The sequence below is a fragment of the Mustela lutreola genome, chromosome 8, assembly GCF_030435805.1.
Source record: "Mustela lutreola isolate mMusLut2 chromosome 8, mMusLut2.pri, whole genome shotgun sequence".
Taxonomy (NCBI): Eukaryota; Metazoa; Chordata; class Mammalia; order Carnivora; family Mustelidae; genus Mustela; species Mustela lutreola.
In genome coordinates, this window is record NC_081297.1 from 145,757,151 (window position 1) to 145,780,787 (window position 23,637).

General features: G+C 57.4%; 1 protein-coding gene across 1 annotated transcript; it reads left to right on the forward strand.

The window, feature by feature from the left end:
• Positions 1-5,155: 5,155 nt before the first annotated feature.
• On the forward strand, positions 5,156-22,312 carry BIK (BCL2 interacting killer). The gene is made up of 5 exons (XM_059187191.1): positions 5,156-5,224; positions 18,387-18,527; positions 19,977-20,081; positions 20,998-21,115; positions 21,772-22,312. Exons 2-5 carry the CDS (start codon positions 18,394-18,396, stop codon positions 21,859-21,861), a joined length of 447 nt encoding a protein of 148 aa, XP_059043174.1. The 5' UTR covers positions 5,156-5,224; positions 18,387-18,393; the 3' UTR covers positions 21,862-22,312.
• The last annotated feature ends 1,325 nt before the right edge of the window (positions 22,313-23,637 follow it).

Below are 23,637 nucleotides of genomic sequence, written 5' to 3' on the forward strand. Positions count from 1 at the left end.
AGAGGAAGAAGCAGGCTCCCCACTGACCAGAGAGCCCGATGCAGGGCTCCATCCCAGGACCCTGGGATCATGACCTGAGCTGAAGGCAGAGGCTTTAACCCACTGAGCCACCCAGACGCCCCTCTTTCCAGACTTTTCTACATGAATTTTTTCAAAATGTGGGATTGTACTGGGCACATTGGTTTGTAAAAGTGTGTTATTTCATTTAATAGAACATGTACCTCCAAGATACTGCTCCTTTGCAAACATGTCAAGTGGACTCCTTGAGAAAAAGCCTCTGGGCTCCCTGACCACCTCCTGCGTGCCAGGCACCACCCTGAGAGCTTCCTGTCTTTTACTCCCTCAGCAGCCGGGGAGATAGAAAACTTCCAGAAGCCATCGTCTGTGGCCATACAAGGTATCAAGGGAGGATCCACATTCAGTGCCGAGGGATCCCACGGTCCCAGGTCTCACTCACTAGGCTGCAGGCTCCCTCTCCAGAAAAAGCTTATATTATACCCCACACGAAATTCTCCTCCATTTGAAGGGGTTCAGACTTCCTGAAGCCTATCTACAGACCTCACGTTAGACAGGATGGAGGGACCTGGATTCAAGCCCCAGCCCTCGAATCTCTCGGCTATGTGGCCTTGGACCCATTAGGACACCTGTCTGACCTCAGTTTCTTCATCTGTACCATGGGGACACCTACCCTGCAGGGGTGCAGGAAGGTTACAAGAAATGACCCCGGCAACACGCCCAGCCCAAACAATTCTTGACAGCCTCTCCTCTCACCCCACAAAGGTGCCCCCCCCCAAACATCCACTGGGCTGGCGCGGTTGATGGGCTGCTGGGAGGGGCCGGCTCCTGGAACTCCTCCTGGCAAGGACCTCAGGCGTAACCCAGGAGAGAACAGCAAAGCCCTTTAATGGGTCCCTCCTGATATTACAAAGCCTCTCAAAGCTGGAGAATTTTCCAGATAAGGTGTCCCAAGGCGAGGACAAGAGTCTGGGATGGTGAGTGGAATGATAGGACCATTGAAAAATCTCACCAGAGCCTGGTTCCCCAGCGGGGGCCCTGGCCATGGAGGCTGGCACTTTGCAGACATACTTTCTGGGCCAGCCCTCTGGGATGCTCCTAACTCTTCCTCCTCCCCTCTCCCGCCTTGGGCAGGGGACTGTTCTCTCCTGCGGAAGGCCCTGTCCTCAGTTCTTGGTCTTTGCAGAAAGTCTCCTGTGGCCATCCTGGCTAGAAGGCTCCACTGTCCCTCCTTGAGCACCTGTGTGTGCCAAGCTGCCCATTGCCCTGTCTTCCTGTTGATTGCTTTCTCTTCCACCAGCTCCAAGATTTGGGGGGTGCTCCCTGCTGGCCTGGGTCATCTCTAGACCTCCGTCAGCTACCACCCTGCCTGCCACAGGGTGTCAGTCAATATTTGTTAAATGAGTGATCCCCCCAAAAAGTCATATCAAGGACAAAACTCAACCCTAATTTGGTGCCAGAGGAACTACTGGATGGTGGATCCCTAAACCACTGAGAGAAGGGGTCACAGCCTCAGCAGGAGGGTTTCAGCTGGTGCTGGAGGATCCAAGACCCCTGGAAGCAGCTCCTTGGGATGGAGGACCCCTGGGAAAGAAGGGGCTGTCCCTCCGGGTCATGATGTTCTCTTACAGAGCAGGATCCACGGCCTGATGGCCCTGGACCAGGCCAGCAAATCCCTATGGAGAAAGGAAAATTGAGGTTCAGGAGGTTTGCACCCAGCTGTAAAGGGGCGAAAAGGGTAAGAGGGCACTGTAGGACGTGGCACCAGGACTCTCTCTGCTGCCCAAGGGCCGGCTGGGTGGTCTTCAGCAATTGGCATCCTCTTTTTTTCCTTCAAAGATTTTATTTATTCACTTGACAGAGAGAGACAGAGAGGATGCGGGGAGAGGCAGAGGGATGGGGGAGCAGATGCCCCGCTGAGCAGAGAGCCCGACACAGGGCTCCCTCCCAGGACCCCGAGATCATGGCCTGAGCCAGTCAGACACCTAACCCACTGAGTCACCCAGGTGACCCTATTTTTTAAAGCTTATTTATTTAAGTAAGTAAGACCCACACCTCATGTGGGTCTCCAGCCCAGGACCCAGAGATCAAGAGTCACACTCTCCTCTGATTGAACCAGCCAGGCCCTCCAGCTTCCTTTTCGAGAGCCTCAGCTTCTGGATCTGTAAAATGGGACCATAATTCTCTCTGGATTGTTCTGAGACGGTTGATGGGTGCTCTGGTGTCTGTGACACCAGGATGGCCATTTCTGTTGCAAGACGAGGTCATGAGAATTACAGGAGACAATGCAGAGTTCGGCCTGGGGGACCCGAAAAGGCAGTGGTGCCTGCCACCCTTCTCCTTAGTGGTGGTGGTGTTTACCTTAGACATCTCGCCTGGGGCTTTTTCCTGGCCTAATAGGAAGCCAAGGCCAGATAGAGGCCCCATTCTTTTTTTTTTTTTTTAAAGATTTTATTTATTTATTTGACAGACAGAAATCACAAGTAGACAGAGAGCCAGGCAGAGGGAGAGGGAGAATCAGGCTTCCTGCTGAGCAGAGCCCTATGTGGTGCTTGATCCCAGGACCCTGGGATGATGACCTGAGCTGAAAGCAGAGGCTTCACCAACTGAGCCACCCAGGCACCCTACAGGTCCCATTCTTATTCAAAAGTTTTTGCCTCCTCCTCAACTATTGGATCAGCCTATTATGTTAGGACCCTTGCAAAGCAAAATATTTTCACCCACCCCTCCCTTGCGGACTCCCGTCCCCCATCTGTCCCGGAACTGTCCTTCCTCATCTGTTCCACTAATGTTTGTTGAACACCTACTATGTGCGTGGATGCCTTCAGCCTCAAGACCCCTCGGGAAGCATTCTCCGCAGAGAGGTCACGCCTGTTTGGGCCCACGGGACCCAGTGTCGTTGTTTCCCTTCTTTGAGGCTCAGAGGACGCACTTAGAGAGGCGCCCCTCTTTTTTTTTTTTTTTTTTTTAATCTTATTTATTTATTTGACAGACAGAGATCACAAGTAGAGAGAGGCAGGCAGAGAGAGAGGGGGAAGCAGGCTCCCCGCTGAGCAGAGAGCCCGATGTGGGGCTCGATCCCAGGACCCTGGGATCATGACCCGAGCCGAAGGCAGAGGCTTTAACCCACTGAGCCACCCAGGGAGAGGCGCCCCCTCTTACAGCGCTCCCCACTCCTGCCTGTAAGGCAACCCACAGCTCGCGAGAGGGATGGGATGGTGCCGGCTTTCTGGAGCTTCAAGGAGAAGTGACGGGGGTCCTCAAGGGATCACAAAATCCGAAGGTGTCCGAAGAGCCTTTAGGGAGGGGCCTTGAAGTTTAAAAGTCTGCTGGTGTTTACTAAGGATTATCTGTGGGTGGTCACAGATCAGATCTCCTCTGATCCTCGCTACAGCCCTGTGGGGGGTGGGGTGGGTCAGCCCGCTGGAGGAAAACTGGGCATCACTGCCAGCCACTCCGGAAGTGGGAAGAAGGGATCAGGGGGCCCCAACAGGTAGCAAGCAAATGGCAGAACTAGGAGGAGGGGAACTCCCTTGGACCTGCTGTTCGTGCTCCCTCCCAGCCTGCAGGCCTTAAGGTAAACAAGCCTTGTTGTTGTGTTCTTGGGAGGGTGGTTACTTTGTAATCACAGCCTGGCCTCTGCCTTGCTCCGCCTCCACCAGGCTCCTGCCTCCACCTGCCGATTGGTCTCCCTTTCCCTAACCCGCCCCAGGCAGGGTCCCACCCTACCAGAACCTTTCTGATTCTCCTTACCCCCTAGGGGCTCTGCACACACCCCCCACCCCCCATTTCTCCAGGCCCAGGAGCTTCAAGGCAGCGCTGGCATGGAAGGCCAGGGAATGGGGGTGCGGTGGGCGGTACAGTTGGTAGGGTGGGGTGGGGAGGGTGTGGGATGCTGCTGATGCTGTTTCTACCAAAGCATCACCCAGTATTCACATCTGTGAAATAGGCTCAAAAATACCTGATTCCAGGGCCGCCCCGGAGGCTCTGTGGGTCAGCGTCTGCCTTCCGCTCAGGTCGTGATCCCAGCCAGGGTCCCGGGATCGAGCCCCACAAGAGTACCTCTGCTGAGCCGGGAGTCAGCTTCTCCCTCTGCCTCCGCAACCCCCCCTGACTGTGCTCTCTCTCCGTCAAATAAATAAAATCTTAAACAAACAAATCCTAATTCCAGGTGGGGGTCAGGGCCAGGGTGGGGGGCGGTGGGCTGAAGGAAATGGGGAGGTGTTTTGTTTTGTTTTGTTTAAATAACCTTTACTCCCAGAGTGGAACTCAGAACCGTGATGGGAGTTTTAGGAGTCACCCGCTTTGACGATGGAGCCAGCAGGGAGCCCCAGGAATGAGTTGTTGTTTTGTTTCTTGGATTTTTTTTTTTTTAAGATTTTATTTATGGATTTGACAGAGCAGAAGCAGGACAAGCAGCAGGCAGAGAGAGAGAGAGAGAGGGAGAAGCAGTCCCAGCTTCCCATTCAGCCGGGAGCCCAAAGTGGGGCTGGATCCCAGGACTCTGGAATGAGGACCCCTGCCGAAGGCAGACGCTTAACGAACTGAGCCACCCAGGTGCCCCAATGGAGAGTTTTTAATGGGTATAGAGTCTGTTTTACAAGATGGAATTGTGCGTGGTGGTGAGCACTGCACGCTGTGTATTCAATGCCACTGAACAGTACACTTTAAAACGCTTAATACGGTAAATTGTGTTGTGCGTATTTTACCACAATAAAGAAAATCGAGAGAAACAGAACAAAACCTAACTCCCCAAATGGCTGGCGCAGAAAAAGCATCACTCTTCGAGAGGGGGATTCCCGCTGCCGTTCGGTCTCTCCCACGCTCAGTTTTCTTATCGGTAAAAGGGGCTTGGAAAAAAGCACCGAGCTCTCAGAGCCCCTTGGAGGGCGCAGGGGACAATCCGTGTCAAGACCCTGGATCATACACCCGGATTCGGCCAGCGGGTGCGTCCACTAGGCGCGGGCCTTGTGCACCGCGGAGCGCAGACGGCTGGCACTGCACTTGCCACCGAAGAGCCGGGCCGGGATCCCGAGCCGCGGGGCGGGAGCGGGAACCGCAGTGGCTGCCCCGGGGGCGGGGCGGGCCGGGGGCGGGGCGGGCCCGGGGCCGGCGGTTTATAAGCTCGCGCGCCTGCTGCCGGCGCAGACAGTACGCCTCCCGGCCCGAGCCCTCCGGCCAACGCGCCCGCCGCCACCTCCAACGCGAGGTGAGTCCGAGCCCCTGCCGCGACCCTCACCCCGCTGCCCTGCGCCCCTGCACCCGGCCCGCTTCCGGCAGGTGGGCGCTCAGGGTGCTGCCCTGGGTGCCGAGCGGCTGGAAGCTTGGGGACCGGTGCCCAGGATTTTCCGCCCGGGGCACCTGTTGGGTGTGTCCCTTTCGGGCGACCTTTCGGGACCCCGGCTCCGAAACGCCCGTCTCCCCGGCGAGGTCTGCAGGCCCCCGCCGGGGATGGCAGCAGCCGCGGCCCCCGCGGGCCTCAGTCTCCGCGACCGCGCAATGGGGCGGCCCCCGGATGCCGCGTCGCTCCGCACGGCCCCTCGACGCGGCCTCCCGGGGTCCCACTCCCACGCCTTCGGGAGGGCTGCAGCGGGGAGGCCGTGCGGGCAGAGCCGGGGCAAGGGAGCGCCAGCCACGGGTCGCGGCCGCTCAGCCGGGTGTCCCCCGAGGCCGGGAAGATGGCGTCGGGCGCTGGTCCCCGCGGGGACCCTGGGGGCCCCGAGTCGCCGCGCACCTGCGGAGGGCCGGAGAGCGCCTTTGTCCGGAACAGGAACTGCGCGCGGAGCGGGGCGCGGCCGCCGCCCCGCACCTGCCCTCGCCCGGCACAGGTGCGCCCCGCGGGCACGTCCGGCCTCGCTTTGCAAACCGGAGCGGCCCGCGCGCGCTCGGCGCTGCGGTGGCCGCGGGCGTTCCGTGCCGTGACCGGGCGGGGTCCAGCCGCCAGCCCCGCGCGCGCCCGAAGCGACCCGGGGGAGCGCGGGGCTCCGCACGCTCTCGCTCCGAGGCCTGGGCGCGAAACCGCTTTGTAAACCGTTAATCGTTACTGTAATGTTCGCCGGCCTGAGCCGCTCCGGGGGGCGGGACGCTGTTGTTGCCGCTGCCGCTGCCACATTTTCCCCCGAGCACCCGCGCTGGCCCGGCCCTCGGCCGGCTGGTCTCCCTGAAGCTTCGCTCGGGCTCCCCGGGAAGGGCGCGTTATCGGCGTTGTCCTTCCCGCGGGAGGAGGAGGGCGGGCCGCCCGTTGAGCTCTGTGCTGCTCCGAAGCCGGAGGCCTCATTTCGCAGGTGGAGAAACTGAGACTTCGTTCCAGGCGGCAGCAAAGGCAGGCAGAGCCGTTTTTCTGGGAGCCCCAACAAAACCCTCCACGCAGCCACCTCCCAGCTGTGCTGTCTTCGACGGACTACTCCACCTCTGAGCCTCAGTTTGTCCCTTCTGCAGAATGGGTCCGTGCGGTTTCCCACCCAAGTGTTGGTGCCTGATCGTGTTTGAGAGCGAACACTTTAACCTTTAACCGTATTTCTGATTACCTTGGGCATGCCTTTGGGGTAAATAATCCGAGTGGCACATTTTAGGTGGTTATGGTTATGTATGGCTTTACACTTAGTTCCCTAAGCAGTCTGAGGCTGCAGCCGGCTGGGCCTTCACACCTGGCTCTTGGTGCTGCTCCTGTCCAGAGCTCCGGCTGTCCTCCACCCTTCCCTTCCCGCTCCAGGATTTGGGGATTTCCCACACTTCTAAACTCAAGGTCACGGGGCTGTCAATGATGGCTTTAGCTGTGGTTCCTTCAGCTTTACCAGTGTTAACGTTGTATATGTTTATTTGTGCTTGTTTTTGGTTTAAAGTGTCTAGAGCATCTGGTGAGACTGGCTTTCAGTCTGTGCCTCAGAGCCCTCCCGGGAGGTGGGGGGTACCTATTTACCTATTTAATCAACCTTCTAAGATGGCTGCCAGGGGATTTTTTTTTTTTTTTTTTTTTTTTTTTTTTGTGGGAACACTGTCAGCAAGGATATTTCCCCAAGCACCAGGGGTCCTGTGAGGCCCTTTGTGGGATGGAGTTATACACTTAGCAGCGTCCCCCTGGGTGTCCTTTTTCCCTGTCTCCATTTACGTGCTTGCCTCCTCTGAGAAGTCTTCCCTGACTACCTCATCTAAAGGTGCAGCCCTTCCTCTCTTCCTGCTGGTTCCTCTGTGCAAGGACCTTACTGGACCGTTTCCGGACGCTAGAGACAGATTGAAATTACCTACTTGTGCAAGTCCCTTAGCGTGACTCTAGCTTGCAGCTCCATGAGAACAGGAGGACCAAGTGTCCCACTCAGTGGAGTATCCCCACCATGGCACGGCCTGGGCACACTGATGCTGGACGGAGGGCCGTATGCAGGTTGTGTCTGAAGTTGTATTAGGGGGTTGGTAGGTATGAAAGCTGGAGTCTCTGAGCTGAAGAGAAACCAGAGAGCAACACGAGCCCATTTGTTCTGTTCTGCTGGGCTGACATGCAGAAGCGGGTGCTTGGGGCCCGGCTCCATCCGCTGGTTGAGTTTTGAAGCTGGCCTGGGAGGTTTTTCCCCTCTCCCTGGAAAGCATCCTGTTTTTAGTGAACCTATGAAGTTTGTAGACAATTAATGGCTTCTTGCTTCCCCTGCCTCGAACATAGTGGATCCCACGAGAGTCCGGCTGTTTTTTTCTCTCTGCTCAGAACAATTCCAAGAGGTTTCAAGGAAGTCCCAGGCCCGCTCGGGTTTTGTTGTCGGCAGCCACCGGGAAGCCTGCCGTGGGCCGGGAGTGGACACGTGGAGCCGCTCCCTAGTCTCTTTGTCCTGCCAGGGCCAGGCTCTGGGCGAAAGACAGAGCGTAAGCAAGCAAGGTCATGGCCTCCAGTTCCTCTTTGGCACCTCCCCACGGGGAGGCCAGGGCTGGTGGTCAACAGAGCAGGCTGAGGCGGGCCCAGGGAGGACAGCTGATTTCCCTAGTGTCAATATTAGGGTGTGACAATACGAAACACCCTCAGGGCCTTGGCGGGCCCTGCATGGTAAACCTGTTTTTCTGGAGGAGGGAGAAGATAGCCGATCACCCAGACTGAGAGGGAGTGCCCGGGAGCAGCCCCCGCCTGGGGGCTGGGGCTGGGGGAGCATCACTGGGATACAGACATTTAGAACTGAACACTCTTGCCCCTGCCCCCCCCACCCCCCCACCCCCACGTGTTGGCATTTGTGTGTCTGTGGCTTGGAGCTTAGAAGAAGCTAGATCAAGGTGAGGACAGAAGCTGCCCATTTTCCTGTGTGCAGACGATGACACAATAGGAAAATCCCGGCTCTCACTGAGGTGGTCAGCATAGTATGTGGGTCTCCTGAGCTCCCGGCTCATAGTCCTAGTGGTGCATTAGTGAGCGCCTGCTGTGTACCTAGTGAGCGCCTGCTGTGTACTGTATTCCCCCACCTCAGCCTCTGCCTCCTCCTCACAGCAACACTTCCTGCTGGCAGGTGCTCTGAGCCAGGACTTGACTGTCCCTGTAGCTCCCTTGTTCTGTTTTTCACTCTACTGTCTGCCCCTCCCGCCCCGGACTGTCCCATGCACTAGGTCTCTGCTCTGAGCTGGGGCAGACAGACAGGTAAACATTTAATGAGACTAGAATGGGCCAAGTGCCCAATCCAGGTTTGTTTACTGAAGGTGCTGGGACCATGCAGATGAGGAACAATGGATTCTGGGCGGGGAGGAGGTGGGTTTGGGGCCAGGCCTGTGCCAGCCCCCCTGTAGCAGCCTGGGGAAAGCAGAGGGGCGCCAGTAGAATCAAGTTGAGGGTTCAAAAGGGCCAGGACAAGTCCAGGGGGGGACTAAGGACTTTGTCCTAGGGAGGAAGTGGGAGCCCCCAGAGCTGCTGACTGGAGGGGGTGTCAGGATTCAGTGAGTCATTGAAGCTGCTCTGCACAGGGGTGCCTGGGGGGCTCAGTCGGTCAGGTGTCTGCCTTCAGCTCAGGTCGTGAGGCTGGGGTCATGGGATGGAGCCCTCGGTCAGGCTCCCTGTTCAGTGGGGAGTCTGCTTCTCCTCCTCCAGCACCCCTTGCTTGTGCTCACTCTGTGAAATAAAATCTTTAAGAAAGAGGCGGGGGGAGACTCAAAATTCTGGAATAAAGGACCCCGAGGGCTGCATCTGTCTCTCTTGGCTCCTCAGAGCTTGGGCCTAGCAGGGCACAAAATTTTATTTTAAATGCTTAAGAACTTTATTGTTTTATTTTATTTTATTTTTTAATGATTTTTTAAAAAGATTTTATTTATTTGACAGAGATCACAAGTAGGCAGAGAGAGAGAGAGGAGGAAGCTGGCTCCCTGCTGAGCAGAGAGCCGGAGGTGGGGCTCCATCCCAGAACCCTGGGATCATGACCTGCGTGGAAGGCAGAGGCTTAACCTACTAAGCCACCCAGGCGCCCCTAATGATCTTTTTTTTAAAGTAATCTTTGTGCCCAACTTGGGGCTCAAACTCACAACCCCAGGATCAGGAGTTAGGTGCTCTACCGACTGAGCCAGCCAGATGCCCGCAAAACTTCTTCTAAACACATGCTTCTCAAACTTACAAACTGCAGGCCCAAGTAGTATCTTGGCTGCTGTCCTCTCTGCTGGTGGTGGAAAAGCAGACGGGCCCACTTGGGTCCCCTTTCGGGTGTCAACTGGGAACCCCTGGGTTGTCGTCATGTTCCCTCCATCCCTGTTTTCGGTTGTTCATGTCGTTGGAGCTGTGCATTACACCACCACCGACTGGGAGGCTTGTAAACCACAAAGTCATGTCTCACAGTTCTGTATGCTGGAAATCCACGGTCAGGGTGCCGCCGACTTCTGGATCCTTGAGTGGGGGGGGACTGGGGACCTGAAGGGAGCTCTCCTGGGCCTCTCACTCAGAAGATCACTAATCCCATTAGGAGAGCCCTCAAAGTCTAATCCCTCTCAAAGTCCCCACCTCCTGATACCGTCATTCTGGGCTTTAAGAATTTGGGAGTGGACACAAACCTCCAGGCCATGGGAAACTGGTGTAAAGCCTCCTTCAGAATCCCCTGTCGCCGAGAATTCTTCCTCCGTTCTGCCTTCTCCGGTTGTGGGGATCTTTACAGATATGAGCAGGAAGGGACCGAAAAAATCTCCCTAATGTTTGTTTTGCAGACCAAGAATGAGGGGGTTTAGAGGGGCCAGGGAACTTGTCCAGAGCCGAATGGCCACGCTGGACTAGGACGCGGGGGTCCCCCTCTAAGTAACGATCAGAAGTGGTGAGCCCTGGACATTTGCAGAAGTGGCATCCCGGTGGCGGCTCCTCTCGCTCCTGTTGCTCAGCAGCCAACCAGGACTTCAGCCTGTTGCAGACCCCCTTGTGGCCAACCTGTCCCAAATGTGGATTCGGGGAGGACGAGAGGGTGCTGGTTTGCCTCATTTCCACTAAGGGGGACCTGAGTGCACTGAGCCAGGCCCGGCGTGGGGCCCTGGGGACCTGCTGCCGAATCCGGCCAGAGCATCTCCCACCAAACAGACCCAAACTGGGTGCACAACCCAGATCACGCCTCCCTGGAGCTGAAGGCCCGTTTCATGGGTGTGTGAAAAGGGGCTTCCCTTTTACCTCTGGGCCAGCCTCTCCGCTCCCGTGCCCAGAAGGCGGGATGCTGACGGGAAACGTGACAAACCATCTGGTCCTGGCCAAGCCCCATGTACAGGGCCGCAGTGTGTTCGGTCCTTCACTATCGGATTCAGTGGAAACTATTTGGCATTTCAGGCCTCAGAGCAAGACTTTTTTGGGGATTGTCAAGGCGGCCTCCCTACACCTTTTTTTTTTTTTTCCAATTTACTTTTTTTTTTTTTTTTTTTTTTTTTTTTTTTTAGAAAAAGGGTCCTTTTTTTTTTTTTTTAAAGATTTTATTTATTTATTTGACAGAGAGAAATCACAAGTAGATGGAGAGGCAGGCAGAGAGAGAGAGGGAGGGAAGCAGGCTCCCTGCCGAGCAGAGAGCCCGATGCGGGACTCGATCCCAGGACCCTGAGATCATGACCTGAGCCGAAGGCAGCGGCTTAACCCACTGAGCCACCCAGGCGCCCTCCAATTTACTTTTTAATTTTATTTGAGAGAGCACACACAGAGGGAGAGAGAGACGCAGTCTCCCTGCCAAGTGGGGAGCTCAACATCGGGGTTGATCCTAGGACTCCAGAACCCTGGGATCACAACCTGAGCCAAAGGCAGACGCTTAACCAACTGAGCCACCCAGGCGCCTCTTTTTTGCTGGGGGTGGGGGGGCTTCCTTTTCATTCTGCTGTCAGCCCACACTGCTGGGCGGGGTATTTTTGGAGCCCCGGGGTGGGGAGCGTGATTGCATGGTCAGGAGGCTCTGAATTTCCGTTCTCCCCCATCCTGGGTCCCCATCTGTGAAGTGGGACTACTTCTGGGGGAGGCTAGGCAGAGCGATGCAAATAAGGTCTTGGGGTGACCAGGAGCAGACCCCTGCAGCTGGGAGAGGACAGTCCTTGCCCAAGGCCATAGGGGCGGGCCTAGCCCACCCATCCTGTGGATGGCTCTGCCTGCAGCACCTGGGTTCCGAGTGACTCAGGTCAGCCCCTGCACTGGGGTACGGGGCGGGGGTGGGGTGGGCACAGTGCTGGTGAGGAGGCAGGATTGAGGGGCTGTGGCACTGTGGGCCCATTCCAAGATGACACTTCTGGAATCACTGAGCAGCCCCCACACCCCAGCACAGGTGAGTTTCCAACTTTTTACCTGAAACACCTTCTCTCTCCCTCCTTGTCACTCCCTGTCTGTCTTTTCCCCCAGTTGCTTCTCTATCACCAGGGCAGTCAGCCCTGCCTACCTGGGAGGAGCACTTTCAGGCCTCTGGGGTTCCTGATGGTGGAGGCGGAGGTGGGACTTCCCCACCAGGTGGGGACAGGCTGGGGGTGGGGTGGCTTGATTCCTGAAATAGACCTTTAAGACAGACCTTTTCCAGAGGTGCCTGAGTGGCTCAGTTGGTTAAGCATCTGCCTTATGGTTTCAGCTCAGATGATCTCAGGGTCCTGGGATTGAGCCCCCACCCTCGGACTCCCTGCACAGCCTGGAGTCAGCTTGATATTCTCTGCCTCTCCCTCTGTCCCTCCCCCTGGTCCCACATCTCTAAAGTAAATCTTTTTTTTTTTTTTTTAAAGAAACTTCTTTATTGCAACTTCAGCTAGCTTTAAGATGTATTTATTTATTTGACAGACACAGCAAGAGAGGGAACACAAGCAGGGAGAGTGGGAGAGAGAGAGCAGGTGTCCTGCCGAGTAGGGAGCCTGATGTGGGGCTCAATCTGAGGCCCCTGGGATCACGACCTGAACCGAAGGCAGACGCCCAACCAGCTGGGCCGCCCATGTGCCCCTTGCTGTATTTCTGGAATCCACGAACCAAGCACATGCGCGGTAGTAAAACTTCAAGAACCCAAGAGCACAGAATTTCAAATTCAGGCCCCTTCCCAAGTGTGTCCCAGAGAGACCCCTTCTCTCTTAACCTCCTGCCACTTCAGGAGATGACCTCTGCAGATGGAGGTGTGTGTCTGTTAGTCCTTTATATTCACACATGGCCGCACGATTGCAGACTGTTCCTTGCTGTGTGCACAGAGCCAAGTGACTTCCAGGTCCCCGCATGGGAATGCCTACAGACCCACTGCTCATGATTTCATGGCCACCGGGTACCTCCAGCGGGACATGCAGGATGCACCCTAGAAGTCACGGATAGGTGCACTTGGGACTTCAGGGGCTCCTGTCTCCCACCCTGCGCTTGTTGATGCCTTAGCCAGCCTTGGAGCCCCTGCTGGGTGGCAGGAAGTAGGCAGCATCCATTTCTCTTAATCCTCTTAGTTCTTGGGAGGCTGTGCTATTTTCAGGCTGGAGACCCCTCTCTGAGCTAGGCTCAGAATCTGTTGACTGGTCCAGGTGGCACCTCAGAGCTGGGAATGGAGCCTGGATCTGTCTTGCTGAGGTCTGGGCTTTGCTGCTCGAGTACACCCATGCTGCGACACCGGGTGCTCCCTAAACCAGTGCACCATCCCCGTCCCCCACAGCGGCAGGGCTGGTGGGGGGGCAGGTGTGGGTGGGAAGCTTCCGTGGAAACATCTGGTGGCTAGGTCTCAGCTGGGTCCACCCAGCAGCCGCTGGCCTGGCACCCAGGACTTTGGGGACCAGGTGCTATTGCTGGAGCCCCCCGGTGTCCCCAGCTGCTCCTGCTTGGCCGCCAGCATGCAGGGACACACAGGCTGGGCTGGGGGAGACAGAGCGTGCACCTGTCCCCACGCTGTTCTATGTGGGGGAGGTCATACGTCATGGGAAAGTGCACCCCGGAGGTTGGGAGCCTGCCCTCTCTCTCCACCTCCCAGCCCCACAGGTGTCCCTGTGGCTGTGCGGGCGACTTTCTTCTGCCCAGAGGTGGGGTGGGCATCCTGAGCTCTGTGGGTAAGAGCGTGGTCCTGATGGCTTTTTTTTTTTTTTAAGATTTTACTTATTTGAGAGTCCGGGAGCCTGACTGAGGCTTGATCCCAGGCCCTCGGCAGACACTTAACCACTGAGCCACCCAGGCGCCCCCGTGGGCTCTCTCCACAGTGTGTCAGCAGGTGCCCGCATGGGCTGCAGCCGGGGTGGGGACAGGTGGCTAGGTGCACCTTCTTTCACCCGAAATGGTCTGAAACTGCTTCTTTGCAAATCTGCTGGGGGGGAAAAAATGCTTAAAAGCAGTGCGGGCTCCCGGGCCAGCAGCTTTCTCGGTGCTGGGCGGTGTTGGGTCATTTGACAAACATGCTCTGTGGTGTGGGCTGGGGGCCGGAGCCGAGTAACAGTGGCAGCTCCTGTGGCAGCTCCTGGTTCGTTGCCTTCCGGGGTGTGGGGGCGCTGAGACAGGTTCCATCACGTCGTGCTCCCAGCTCCTGGGGACGTGCGTTCCTAGTGTCCTCACGTGGAAGGGAAGAAGCGGGGGGCACAGAGAGTGTCCGTGCTCTAAGCTACCACAGAGGGAGAAAGAGCGCCCCACGGTGGGGTTGGTTAGAGATGGGAGGGGGAGCCCCAGCCTGGCCCAGGTGAGCTAGGAAGGCAGGGCCAGGGCTGAGTTTCTTGGTAACCAATGAGAGGGCGTGGACTAAGGGGACAGGATGGCAGGCCTTGGGCGCCTGGGGTGCCTGGGGTGCGGTAGGAGCGGGGGAGAGGGCGGGTGGTTGGGGCTGGGGAAGTGGCCAGGGGAAAAGGGCCCTGATAGCAGCATGACACGACCCCCGAGTGGAGCAATGACCAGGTCAGATTGGAGAGGGTCCAGCGGGGACTGGAGACCGGAGACGGGGCAGCCGCAGTAGAGCTGGACAGGAAGAGACCGGGGCTGGCCTGCCCTGGCGTGGTGGGCCGGCTGCAGGGACCTTGCCGCCAGCTCTGTGGCCACACTCTGATTTCTCCCACTCAGACCTTGAGCCCCAAGGCCAGCCCAGGCCGGGCTGGTCAGACCTTTGTGAGAACCTTACTCAGGGCTTGGATTAGGACCCAATGAGGTGGGTGCAAAAACCTCAGCCAGGGTCAGAACAGGTGATTGATGCTGGTTCTTACCAGAAAAATGAACCCCATTAGTGTGGGATTATTTTTCCCATTTAACGGACGAAACTGGAGGCCTCGCCCAAGGTTCCCACTGCAGCTCAAGTGAGTGGTTGGGTTAGAAGGTCAACCCAGGCAGGACGCCCCCGGCTGTGGTTGGGGGAGGCACCACCCCACCGCTCACCCAGCCCCAGGGCTTGTCAGACACGGGTCTCGGGCCCCATTCCCACTTGGTGTCCAGGGATTCTGGGACTGTCTCTGCTGGAGGCGGAGGGATGTTTAGACCGTAGGTCAAGGGGAGGCGCAGAGGCCATGTCCAGGCCCAGAGCCTGGGGCTGGTGTGGAGGGTGGGGGCGGGGGGGCTCAGGGGGCGCATGCAGAGGAGGGCTGGGACTGCTTTTCCTGGGAAATTGCCATTTGCATAGTTATCAAGCCCCCTAGGGCCTGGGAGCAACAGAGGTGGGAGCTCTGTCCCCAATCCTTAAATGCTACCCTTGGAGCTCAAGGGCACCCAGACCCCCAGCGTGCACTCCCTGTGCAGTGTCAGTTTCTGTCTGGCTCCATTACACCCTTTAAATCCTTCAGTAGAGTTTTATGTTTTTCTCCGTAAGTTTTAAAGCATTTTTTTAAAAAGATTTTATTTGATAGAGATCACAAGTATGCAGAGAGGCAGGCAGAGAGAAAGGAAGGGAAGCAGGCTCCCTGCCAAGCAGAGAGCCCAATGGGGGGCCTGATCCCAGGACCCCGGGATCATGACCCGAGCCGAAGGCAGAGGCTTTAACCCACTGAGCCACCCAGGCACCCCAGAGCATTTTTTTTTTTTCAAAGATTTTATTTATTTATTTGACAGAGAGAGATCACAAGGAGGCAGAGAGGCAGGCAGGGAGAGAGGAGGAAGCAGGCTCCCTGCCGAGCAGAGAGCCCGATGCAGGACTCGATCCCAGGACCCTGAGATCATGACCTGAGCCGAAGGCAGTGGCTTAATCCACTGAGCCACCCAGGCGCCCTTTTTTTTTTTTTTTTTTTTTTTAAATCGCATTTCTTTCCTGACTAAGGGCCTCTGTACCTGCATAGTCTGTGTGCTACCGCATTTTCTGGTCGCCTTGTGGTTACTGATTTTTATATGTCCATCTGGTATCTGGTAACCTTGAATCTCCTGGTGGTTCCAAAAAGTGATTCTCAGGACTCCTGGGTGGCTTAGACTGTTAAGCGTCTGCTTTTGGCTCAGGTCCTGGGATCCAGTCCCACAGGGGCTCCCTGCTCAGCGGGGAGCCTGCTTCTCCCTCTTCCCCTCCCCCCGGCTAGTGCACATGCACCTGCTCTCTCTCTCAAATAAATAGATAAAATCTTACTAAGAAAGTACAAAAGGTGATTCTGTGTTTTCTACATAAAGGCTCATTGCAGGTCTGCTAGAAATCCCTCTTCTGCCTCATCAAACTGATCACATGTTCTCTGGCGGCTTGAATGTTCTCCGTCTTTTCTTCTTCGAGCGGCTTCCTCTAACTTGCTGAGACCTCATCTGACTGAAGTCCGCTTGTCGCCGTTTGTGCTGGTGCCGCTGCCCTGACCCCGGACTGTCCTGTGTGGAGGCTCCCTTTTCTATTTTTATTATTTTATTATTATTATTATTATTATTTTAATTTTTATTTTCTTATTTGACAGAGACAGCAAGAGAGGTAACAGGGGAGCAGCAGAGGGAGAGGGAGAAGCAGGCTTCCCGCTCAGCAGGGAGCCCGATGTGGGGCTGGATCCCAGAATTCTGGGATCATGACCCAAGCCTAAGGCAGATGCTTAACAACTGAGCCACCCAGACGCCCCTTATTATGTTTCAATATTTTATTTATTTGACAGTGAGAGACACAGCGAGAGAGGGAACAGAAGCAGGGGGAGTGGGAGAGGGAGAAGCAGGCTTCCCGTGGAGCAGGGACCCCGATGCGGGGCTTGATCCCAGGACCCTGAGATCATGACCTGAGCCGAAGGCAAACACTTAACGACTGAGCCACCCAGGTGCCCTCCTTTTCTGTTTTTAAACAAGCAAAACTGAAGTCTGACAGCTGGGTAGGGTGTCAGCGCCTAGGGGGTGGCTGGAGGTGGGTCCCTAGGGCTGGGGTCCTAGCTTTTAACTGCTGCCTAGCCATGTGGACCGGAGGTAGAAGGGTTACGCGCTCCCAGCAGTACCTGTGCTGCAGTCAAGTTGCTAGCGGCATCGAGGGTTTTTAGAAATGTCACCTGATCCTCCCCGTGGGGTTCTGGTTCATGCTGGTCTGTTGGTTTTGGAGGGGGCTTCGTTGCCGGGTCTCAGGCCTGCACGCTTTTCAACCCTGCCCGCAGGCGCCGCCCTCAGCAGGTGGTGAGACCCCCGCCACCACCAGGAGCCTGCAGGGGAAGGTGCTGTCCTCACAGGTGCGGGTGGCGTATGTCAGGCCTTTCGTGGCTGTCGTGGCTGTGTTTACATGTCTGATTTCTCTTGAGACAAATTCTGGGCACATACTCTCTCCGGAGCAGTGGTGTTCTTCTGTACCGTTTCTCAAAGAGCCCTCAGGTACCTGTCTGTGCCCTCGATGACATCGCCGCGTGTCCATCTCTCTTGATCACGTTTTGGATCCTCTGTTGACTCTCCTGTCTTGTTCCGAGATACCCGGAGGCTCCACACTGACCTCTGCGCCCCCGTGAGCTTGTGCCCTGGCTCTGTGTCTCCAGTCACCACCCTTGAATGGGGAAAGCACGTCGTGTGCACACTCTCGCCTACACCCCGCGTCCCCAGCGGGCACCTGTGCTTGTCCTGCCAAACGTGAACACTGTCCACCCTGGCCTGGGGAGCAGGGGGACTTGGCTCTGGCCCTTCTTGGCTTCATCGTGAACTTTTCCGGGTCTCATCTTAATGAATACCTATCTTGAAGGTTAGGGATCCAACAAGATAATGAGAGGGTCCTGTCCACTCAGGCTAATGTGAAGAATTACAAAATTTTTAAGACAGTGGGTTGATGTGCAGAGGTCCCTCAGCATCACACAGGTGCTAAGTAACAGCTGGGATTTGAGCTCAGGTCTGTGGGTTCCATATTCGCCATTATATTCTAGCTCTAAGTCTGTTTGGCATGGTGTGGGCTAAGTTGCGGTGGCCTCGGTCACAGACGCTCCTACCCTGCTATCTCAGGATGATGGGAACAATTCCTACGTGGGAATCCGTGGTTGTAATAGGAGAGCCTTTGGCTGCAAGGAACTGGAAACTCACTGAGTTGGGTGTTACTTTTCCTACACAGCGAGGGTGGCCGTGACTCGCAAAAATACAAGTGTTCCAGAAGGCCATCAGAGAGCCAGGCTCCGTCCCTCTCTCCTCTGCTTTCTTGGCGTCTTAGTTATTCTTAATGTTCAGCACCTTGGTGTCACAAAGTGGCTGCTGCAGCTCCAGCCTTCCCTCCTGTACTGAAGGCAGCAGGCAGGGAGAGGAGCTGCCCTGGCTAAAACGCCTACGTCGGGGACGCCTGAGTGGCTCAATTGGTTAAGCAGCGGCCTTCGGCTCAGGTCATGATCCCAGCGTCCTGGGATCGAGTCCCACATCGGGCTCCTTGCTCCACGGGGAGCCTGCTTCTCCCTCTGACTCAGCCTTCCACTCTGTCTGCCTGTGCTCGCTTTCGCTCGCGCTCTATCTCTGACAAATAAATAAATAAAATCTTTATAAAAAATAAAAAACAAAACCCCTACATCGGACTCTGAGACCCCATTGCCCAGAACACCGGTTGCATGCCCACCACCAGCTGCAAGGCATGCTAGGCAGGTGTTCAGTCTCTGTCTTTTCTGTCTTTCTTCTCCCCCAGAGAAGAAATGTCCCACACAGGACCCCTCTCCAGGAACCTCTTTCTGAGCACCTTTCTGCAGGAGCATGGCCCGGAAGTGCTGAACGTCCCCGGCATGACTAATCTCGTGGAGCACTATGGTCCAGGGCCCTCCCCTAACAGGTAGGTCCCATCAACACTCCGTGGGCCCCACCCACTCCCATTTCTGGCCAGTGACCTTGGGGGTACAGTTGGAAGAGCAGGGCCCCAGGGCAGAAATTCCCCAGGTGTGCTCATGGAGGTCTGTGCCCTGGGCGCGGCCCCTTGGCGCTGCTGTCAGCCCACAGAGGCCCTCAGGTTCCAGCATATTCCCAGGATGGACCTTGGGTACTGCCGCCAAAATGGCTTAAACCTCTGACTTTAGGACTGGGTATCATATCACCTGGCCCTCACTGACCATGATGTCTCATCAAGGCCTCTTGATAAGATGGTTCTAATTTTAGAAAATCAGAAGCAGCCTGAGGAAGCCCCTTCACACACACCGTCTGGGGCCCAGGCTGCCGGGACAGAGAAGAGAGGATCTTCCCAGGGCCGGCCCCAGGTTCCAGGTGCTTCCCTTCTGCTTTAGGTCTCAGGAGTCTCTTAGGCATTAGGGCCTGGACCTGGGGATTGGGGCTGGCTGGGATTTTAGAGCTGGAGGGACCTGAAAATCTGCCTCTTGCCCTGTCCTGCTCCACTTGGAGATGACAACAGGGGACGTTCAGCGTGGGGCAGTATCTTCCTGAGGTCCCACGGGGTATCGAGATAGAGGTGGGACCTCAGGCCCCCGCCGGGGATTGCCAGCCAGACCTCCCCAGCTTCGCATCCAACCTTCGGCACCTCTGGACTAGAGCGCACAGACCCCAGAGAGACCGGGCAGGTGGCTGGGGCTGAGCTGGGAGCCACTGGGACGCCTGTCCACTTGGAAGTTCCCAGATGAAATGTGGGCAAAGCCCTGAGAGCAGGACTGAAGCCAGCCTGGAGGCTGTGGGCTGTGGAGGTCAGGTGTGAGCGCGCAGACCTCCTTCCCCATCCAGGACTCGGTCAGGGAGAGCAGCAACTGGTGAGCCCCTCCCTTCCGAAAAGGCTGAGGACAACAGGTGGTTTCACGATTGGGGGCGCAGGGAACAAGTCCTAGAATCCCTCCCCACGAGGAGGAGGGAAAATCGAGACCCCGTGGGAAACCAGTCCCAGCTCCGGGGGGTTCAGGAGCCCCAGCACGCCCGGCCCCGCTGCCCACCTTTGCCATCTTTCCTGGCAAGCCTCCGGGTGGGTGGCCTCTCCCAGGGCTCCCCAACCCTCCGTGTTCCCTGGAGGGAGAGGAAGGCTGTGACAGGGAGGCGCATCTGCTGCTCACGGGCCCTGCATGTGTGTCTGCCCTCCCACAAGACAAGAGGAGTGGAGCCCGCCAGGGATGGGACCTCGCCGGTCTTTTCTGAAGCAAAGCAGGAGCCAGAGGAGGGGTGCATGAAGGTTCCCACTTCGCTCTGTGCCACCCCTGGCCTCCCAGAAGCCTGGGGCCCGATCTGCCAGGCGGGCCCAGGTGTGTGGGGCGTCCCTGCGTCACCCCTAATTGTCCATGCCCTCCCGCAGCAGCCCCAACTATGTGGCCATGCGGCTGGCCTTCATCGGGGACGAGATGGAAGTGAGATGGATGCTGCCCCGCGCTGGCGAGCTGCCCGGGATGGCCGTGCACAGGTGGGTGGCCCCCAGGCCCTGGGAGGAGACAGCTCCCCTTCCGGGCAGCCCCGCATCCCTCTGCCGGGAGTCCCCAGCCCCTGCACCGCGGCTGCACAGCAGAACCCAAGTGCCTTTCTCTGCTGTTTCATCAAGCCAAGACCGAACTTTTCCCAAAGGGTCTTGACCTCAAATGCTGACGGGAAGGTGGCGAGCTCAGTGGAGCTGTGTGTCCTGCTTGGTGGCCTCTGTCCCGAGCCCACTGTACTTTCATGGTTGACCAGCATCTCTGTGGGTTTCCAGAGGCTCACAGGACCACTCACGCTGCGGGTGTATGAGCCCATCTCAGGGCCGCAGCCGTGTGGTCTCTTGGTCCCCAGAGAGGCAGCCTTCTGCTGGGGTGCCCAGGCCTCCATCAGAGCAAGGTCCTCCAGGGGGAAGACCTGCCTTCTTTTTTTTTTTTTTTTTAAAGATTTATTTATTTATTTGACAGAGAGAGATTACAAGTAGGCAGAGAGGCAGGCAGAGAGAGAGAGGAGGAAGCAGGCTCCCTGCTGAGCAGAGAGCCCGATGCGGGACTCGATCCCAGGACCCTGAGATCATGACCTGAGCCGAAGGCAGCGGCTTAACCCACTGAGCCACCCAGGCGCCCGAAGACCTGCCTTCTTGGGCCTGTGAACAGTGGAGCCTTTTCCCCATGGCCGGCTTCAGAACCCCAGACCAAACCCCCGTGGACTGGTGGGCGGTGAAAGGAAACAGGAAATCAGATGGCCGTGGAGAGAGACGCTCGTTGGCGGAGCCACCAGAGCAAGGGGACAGAGTGGCAATGTGGGGGGGGGCAGCCCTCTTCTACCCACAGGGGTCCCCTAAAGGAAAGGCTGCAGCCCTGTCCCCGTTCCCGCAGTAATGGCGCTGCTCCCCCTCCCCTTTGTCACAGCTGGGCTTTTACCTACAACCAGATGCGCCTGAGAGGTGTTCTCCGAAGTTTCGTGGATGGTCTCACTAACCTCAGGGAGCACATACGGATCTGGAGCTTCCTGACCTTCAGGAACAGGGTAACTAAACCTTGAGATTGACTTACCTCCTGTACATGGTGCTGCGAAGCTCTGCAGTGGCGCGATGCCGCAGACCCTACCCCTCCCTGTCGCCCTGCCCGCTTCCCCCCTTCTGCTGGGCTCGGGCTTTGAGAGCCGTGCTTCACGGACTCGGTGCTGGGACTCTTCAATGTGTTTGGCTGCTTCCACGCCTGTTCCCTGCTGTTGCCTCCCCTGGGAAGGCCTTCTGCTGGCGCTGGCGAAGGGACCGGCTCCTCACCCGGCAGATGCGTCTCCTCCTGAGCCGCTTTCCTGACCACTCCTCCTCCCTCCCAGCAGCGCCGGGGACGGTCCCTCGGGCAGCTCGTGCTCCCACAGTCCCCAGCCCATGAGCAGCCTGGGTGGGCTGGCTTCTCTGCCCCCTGTCGCATCCTCGGCCATCTCCCCACCTGCCTGTGCTGCTCTTCCTGGGTTTTGTCCCCGACCGGTCTGCTTCGGAGATGCTCCTGCATCCCCCACCTTCCCTGACTAGTCCTTCCCCACCCCGGGCCCGGCCTCAGCCTCAGCCTCGCGGGCTCATCCCTGTGTCCACAGGGCGGGCACAGAAGGAGCTGCGGAAGGAGCCACCCCTGTTCCGGGCTGGAGGGCCTCACCTCTCCCCCACCTTCATCCCACAGGTGTCCCCCAACCCCGGGCGCGGGCTGGTGCTGTCCCTGCTGCTGCTGGTGGTGCTGCTGCTAGGCTGGGGGCTTCAGGTCCTCCAGTGATGCGAGCTGCTGCTCTGGGCGGGGGGCGGGGCTGGCCTCGCCCCCTCCCTGGCCGCCACCCTGGAGGTGGCCTTGTTGGGTTTGTTGTCTTTTTAACTGTTTTCTGATGATGCCTTTTTTATATTTAAAACAGAGTGCTGGGACACTACTGAGGTTTCATACTAGTTTTTTTCTTTTTCTTTTTGTAAGAGAAATGAATTCATTATACCTCTGGGGTCGTTGCTGGTTAACTGCCCGTGCCAAGGCCTGGCTGGGCCTGCTCTCCTGGCCCCAGCCCACGTGTGGTGGCCTGTCCCAGAAAGGAGCCTTCCTCTTGCTGGGGGGCCCTGTGGCGGGCCGTGGGGGGAGTGCTGGCCACACCCCCACGTCTGTGATGCCCCGGGGCAAAGGGAAAATCTGCTGGAATAGATTTCTGAGGGGTGAGGAGAGCTCAATAAAATGTTGGTTTCCAGCTGGTCTCTGGTCCTCTCTGGGGGTTTGTCGCATGGGTTGCCTCTTGCCCCTGGCTCGAGAATCAAAGGGGCGGGGAAAGAAGGGGCGGGGCGTGCGCCTAGCCACCTGTGCGTGATCACACACCTGCGGGCTCTTTCCTGCACCTGCTGTCATGAAGTTTGGCCCGACACAATCAGGTTTACGCCGCCTCTTGTCATGCCTCGTGCCTGAGATGTACCATTAGGGATTATTTCTTTTGGGCTGTCAGGCTCTTACAATTGGGCTGCCTCCCCTCCCCACATTTGCTCATCCAGCACTCCCTGCTGGAGCAGTGCAGCCTGGGGGGCCGCTCACGCAGGTGTGCTGCGGAGAAGGGGCTAGACCAGGGGCACCCACTGTGCGGGCTCAGCCCGCCCCAGACCTGGGCCTAGTGCTGTTCCTAGACCCCATCAGGCCCTCTCTCCAGAACTAGAGCTCTGACTCCTCAACCCCCCACCCCGTCCCAACAGTCCCCCTGTCTCAAAAGCCATCCCTGAGCTGGGGGGAGTCCCCACCTTCGGCAGCCTCCTCCCTGTCCCCTCCAGGTCCTCCACTCCGCCCCAGAGCTGATGCAACAGACAGTGACTCGCTACCCTCCAGCCCGGCCGGTCAGGTCCTGCCCGCTCCCAGCTGCCCCCTCTGACCCTCGTGACTGAAGGGACCCTCCCAGCCGCCACCGGGCTTTCCATGTCACAGCGCTCCAGAGTCTGGCCCTTCACAGCCTGACTTCACCTCCTTCCCGTATAAGTGGCCCCGTGGGGCTGTGTCAGGCCCTCCCATGCCTCCCAGGGCGAGCCCAGAGCCTGCCAGTTCCCAGGTCCTTGCTGGGAATGTTCCATCCTGACATCTTGCTCCACCCAAAGGACACTCCGCCCCTGGACAGATACCCACCAAGTTTATAGACCTGGAAGTGAACCAGGGCTTTCCTGTGTGACTGCACTGCCCCCAGGCCCTGGGGCTCCACTGGAGAATCCATAGCTGGGGATGTGGGGAGGCCAAACCCAGATGAACCTCTTCCAGGAAGTCCTCCCTAACCACCCGGGAGCAGCTCCCAAGCACTCGGGTCAAACTGCCCACCCCTCCCTTTCTCAGTGTGGCTGGGGCCGCCTCAGCTTCTCAAGGAGCTTGGGGCTCTTCAGAGCGGAGGGAATGGAGATGCTAAAGCCATGTCTTCTCTCGGCAGGAATCTGGGGACCCTCTTCCCAAGTGTCCTAGGGTTTGCAACATTCTTCCCACCCGTGGATGTCAGAGGAGCCCCTATTTTGCTAAGCTTGGCCACAGGTTCTGGGGTTGTGAAGATATGGT

What these genes read in the sequence shown, in the direction of transcription:
- BIK (XM_059187191.1), top strand. Translation starts at nt 18,394, where the DNA reads ATGTCCCACACAGGACCCCTCTCCAGGAACCTCTTTCTGAGCACCTTT. An exon ending in CCAGGGCCCTCCCCTAACAG is followed by an intron (nt 18,528 to 19,976) that starts GTAGGTCCCATC and finishes GCCCTCCCGCAG; the next exon opens with CAGCCCCAACTATGTGGCCA. An exon ending in TCCTGACCTTCAGGAACAGG is followed by an intron (nt 21,116 to 21,771) that starts GTAACTAAACCT and finishes TTCATCCCACAG; the next exon opens with GTGTCCCCCAACCCCGGGCG.